Source organism: Saprolegnia diclina, assembly GCF_000281045.1.
Source record: "Saprolegnia diclina VS20 unplaced genomic scaffold supercont1.39, whole genome shotgun sequence".
Classification (NCBI taxonomy): domain Eukaryota; phylum Oomycota; class Saprolegniomycetes; order Saprolegniales; family Saprolegniaceae; genus Saprolegnia; species Saprolegnia diclina.
In genome coordinates this window covers 205,952-209,233 of record NW_008246106.1, presented here as the reverse complement: position 1 = coordinate 209,233, position 3,282 = coordinate 205,952, and the positions used below count along the sequence as shown (strand labels likewise).

General features: G+C 55.9%; 2 protein-coding genes across 2 annotated transcripts in view; both read right to left on the bottom strand.

Moving 5' to 3' along the window:
• The window catches only part of SDRG_11106 (hypothetical protein), a gene marked incomplete at its 3' end in the record, with an annotated part of 6,649 nt that extends 3,553 nt beyond the window's left edge, over positions 1 to 3,096 (bottom strand). Inside the window, exons 1-20 of the mRNA XM_008617131.1 lie at positions 3,063 to 3,096; positions 2,916 to 3,017; positions 2,773 to 2,871; positions 2,549 to 2,725; positions 2,430 to 2,501; positions 2,278 to 2,379; positions 2,127 to 2,231; positions 1,984 to 2,082; positions 1,841 to 1,939; positions 1,680 to 1,793; positions 1,547 to 1,636; positions 1,414 to 1,500; positions 1,259 to 1,360; positions 1,110 to 1,208; positions 966 to 1,064; positions 688 to 915; positions 540 to 644; positions 405 to 497; positions 195 to 358; positions 14 to 138 (exon numbers count right to left, since the gene is read on the bottom strand). Of these exons, the coding sequence (XP_008615353.1) occupies positions 14 to 138; positions 195 to 358; positions 405 to 497; positions 540 to 644; positions 688 to 915; positions 966 to 1,064; positions 1,110 to 1,208; positions 1,259 to 1,360; positions 1,414 to 1,500; positions 1,547 to 1,636; positions 1,680 to 1,793; positions 1,841 to 1,939; positions 1,984 to 2,082; positions 2,127 to 2,231; positions 2,278 to 2,379; positions 2,430 to 2,501; positions 2,549 to 2,725; positions 2,773 to 2,871; positions 2,916 to 3,017; positions 3,063 to 3,068 (2,167 nt within the window). The 5' untranslated portion in view covers positions 3,069 to 3,096. The remainder of the gene's footprint in view (positions 1 to 13; positions 139 to 194; positions 359 to 404; positions 498 to 539; positions 645 to 687; positions 916 to 965; positions 1,065 to 1,109; positions 1,209 to 1,258; positions 1,361 to 1,413; positions 1,501 to 1,546; positions 1,637 to 1,679; positions 1,794 to 1,840; positions 1,940 to 1,983; positions 2,083 to 2,126; positions 2,232 to 2,277; positions 2,380 to 2,429; positions 2,502 to 2,548; positions 2,726 to 2,772; positions 2,872 to 2,915; positions 3,018 to 3,062) is intronic.
• Positions 3,097 to 3,177: 81 nt separating this feature from the next.
• Positions 3,178 to 3,282, bottom strand: part of SDRG_11105 (hypothetical protein) — a gene marked incomplete at both ends in the record, with an annotated part of 4,713 nt that continues 4,608 nt past the window's right edge. The window contains one exon of the mRNA XM_008617130.1: positions 3,178 to 3,185. Within this exon, the coding sequence (XP_008615352.1) occupies positions 3,178 to 3,185 (8 nt within the window). The remainder of the gene's footprint in view (positions 3,186 to 3,282) is intronic.

Here is a 3,282-nt window from a genome sequence, read left to right as displayed (position 1 = left end):
TCGGTATCGATACCGTCGCGCTTCTTGTCGAGGTACATGCGGAGATTGCCGACACCCATATAGTCGAAGACGAGTTTGGGACACGCTGTGTCGTGGTCGGCGACGGCCAGAAGCCGCGTGAGATACGGCGAGTCGCAGCTGCATCGCCATAACTGCAATTAGCAGCGGTACGGATCCAAGAGACTAGTACGTACCGCTGGAGCGCCTCGATCTCGCAGATAAGACCTGGTGCTTGCGACGGAAAGAGCGCCGTCTTGACCGCGACCGCGTCACCGTTAAACTCACCTTGGTAAATGATGTTGCACTTGCTTTCACCGAGCGCGACTTCTCGGTTGATGGCAATAGCGTTGGCAGCAACCTAGGCAATGTGTCGTCAAAGTTGGCTCGAAAAGGTCATTGTGTACACAGTGCGTCATCCAACGTGCAGCATAGTGGAGTGCTTGGGTCGTGTGCAGATTCCGGCGCTTGATTGCGATATGCAGCGCACTCTCCAAGCTCTACGCACTGATTCGAAATGTTTCAAGTTGATACAAAAGCACCTTGTTGCGCAGCTGCGGGCTGATGGCAGGTGTCTGAAGGAGCAACATTCGAAGGATGCCGATGTGGTCCCCCTTTGCAGCCACGTGCAACAGACTGTCACCCGTCTACAGACACACGTCGGTCGCCCCCCAATGCTAGCAGTTATACCTCGTCTTGGATGACATTATGGTTGGGGTTGGCCACGAGCAGCTGCTGCAACTGGTGGATGTGTCCAGCTTGAACCGCTGCCAAGAAATCGTTGGTGGCCTCGACCGGCGTATCGTGGATCTCGGACGCAGCTTTGCTCAACGAAGAGAGTCCCTTCTTGGTGCGAAATACTGTGAGAAGGTCAGGGTTGTCGAGTTCTTGTGCGAGCGTCCACGGCGTCTTGTTGTCCTACATGACTCTCCAATAAGGGCTTTTATATATAACGGCAAAAGCCCTACGCTGTTCTCGGCATCGACACTCGCACCGGCGTCCAACAACAGCTCCACGACGGGGACATGGCCACGAGTGACGGCGACATGCAACGGGGTTTCCTTGGCCTACGCATGCTTTGTTCAGCTCCACCATACGACGGAAGGACTTGCCTGCGTGACCGACTGGATATTGGCCTTGGCTTTTAGAAGCTGCAGGACGACTGCTGCATGGCCGTGGGCGGCAGCAAGCGACAGCGGTGTGTTGCCCATCTAGCATGTGGTTGCAAATCTGTAGTGAATATGAGATATGTTCTTTCTACGCTATCGAGCGGGTCAATGAGCAAGCCAGGGCTCGCGAGAAGTAGCGCCGTGATAGCCTCTGCGCCGTGGGCCGCCGCCACATGCAGTAGACTGCTGTCGTCCTACACGATACATGCAGTTGCGATACGATCGGCGCGGTCGCTTGATCGTGTACATTGATATGGGCCTTGGCATTGACTAGAAGAAAGGAAATGCCGACGCCAGCTTTTGATGACGGACTCGGAGAGAGAGCTGGACCACGCTAACCACTCAATCGAGCCAAATTAGGGCAAATGAAAGGTCCTCACCTCGTAGCGCGCGTTGGGGTCGGCCCCACCGCGTAAGAGCTCAGCGACCTTGGTCACGTCGCCATCACGGATGGCCTCCGACATCGGGTGCTAATATCACATGAATGTACGTCACCACAACAGGTACGAGTACCGTCGTCTCGGGCACTGCCACAGCAAGCGTCGGCGGTGGCAACACTGTATCCAGCAGCGCCACCACCGCCGTATGGCCCCCTGTAGCTGCAATCGAGCGCGGCGATTCGCTGCTCTATCTCATAAATCGTTTGCATACGGGACAGTCGTGAGGAAGAGTACCTCGTTGGTCAATTGCGCGTCGGCATTTGCTTCTATTAGAGCTTGTACAACGCTCGTATGACCGGCTTTCGCAGCGAGGAAGAGCGGTGTAGCGTTCGCCTTACGATACAGTCGACGTTCCTGCGACAACTCTCAAAGCATACCTCGTCTTGGCAGTCGATGGCCGCGCCGGCTGCCAAGAGCAAGGACACGACGTTGGCATGCCCGTGCATCGCAGCCCAATGCAGTGGCGTCCATCCGTTCTAGTCTATGCTAGTCCAAATAGGTTCACCAGAAATGGACGTACGTGGCCAATAAAGTTGACTTGCGCTTTGGCCGCCAACAGCCGCGACACGACATTGGCGTGGCCGTTGCGCGCGGCCATGTGCAAAGGCATGACGTTGTGTTGTCCCTACGCAATATGATTTGGTGCAACTTGATAGTAGAGAGGCACGTACAACCCCGAAATTCCCCACTTGAATGTCCGGGCGGTCCAGGAGTGCAGCAACGAGCTCGTCGACGCCATGGGCAGCGGGAATGTGCAGTGCCGTGATACCTCGCTATGGCCATAATGCTGTGTGAGAACGTCCAAGGACGCTGACGTGCACACCGCAATGGCTCCGTCGCCGAGCTCGTACGTCCCATACTCAGTAAGAGAAATGTTGACGGGTAGCTCAAACGGCTAGAAGTTGGAGCGTAGTTACAGAATGGGCCCATCAATACGCGTACCCAGTACTTGATGTGCGCTGGGCCCTTATTCTCTGCGAGGAGGGCCAGCGCCGCGGGCACATCGTTTGCCACGAGTGCTTTGAGCAGACGCACGCGCCAGTCAATTGCCTGATCGATCGCAGCCACAACATTGGCATGCCCCTTATTTTCCGCTAGCGTCCGAGGAAGCTCGCTTTTCTAAGAAAGTGTTCAAGCGCCAGGGACGACGTTCTTCCGGAAGCTACCGCGTTGCCTTGAAAAATGTCGGCACCGGCTTGGACAAGCACTTCCACAACGCTTACGTGCCCGTTGGCCGCAGCGGCACAGAGCGGCGTCATACGGCTCTACGCCAAGCGATGAGCAGCGTCCGCAAGTGACAAGGGCGTACACCACCGAACCTGACGCTGGCATCGGCCCCTGCAGCAAGCAGTCGACGGACGTCATCGACACTGCCGTCTTGGGCTGCCTTGAAGAGCGCTTCGTTCTCAGTCTACATGCGCGTAAGAAAAGGGCGGCGCGACGTCTCGAGACCGACCGTCATAGCTGCAATCGGTGATACCGTGGGCGACTGTTCCACATTGCCGGTTTCGGCGTTCGTATTGCAAATTATACCTTTGGTCGTTCCAAATTTTTCGAATTTCAGCGCGCATTTAACCGGCTACGTAAAGGAAAGCATAAAATTCCACAAGGTTTTTGTCTCCAGTCTAGTCGCTGGGTCGGCTCTGCAGCAAATCGACAATCTCTTGGGCCGATGG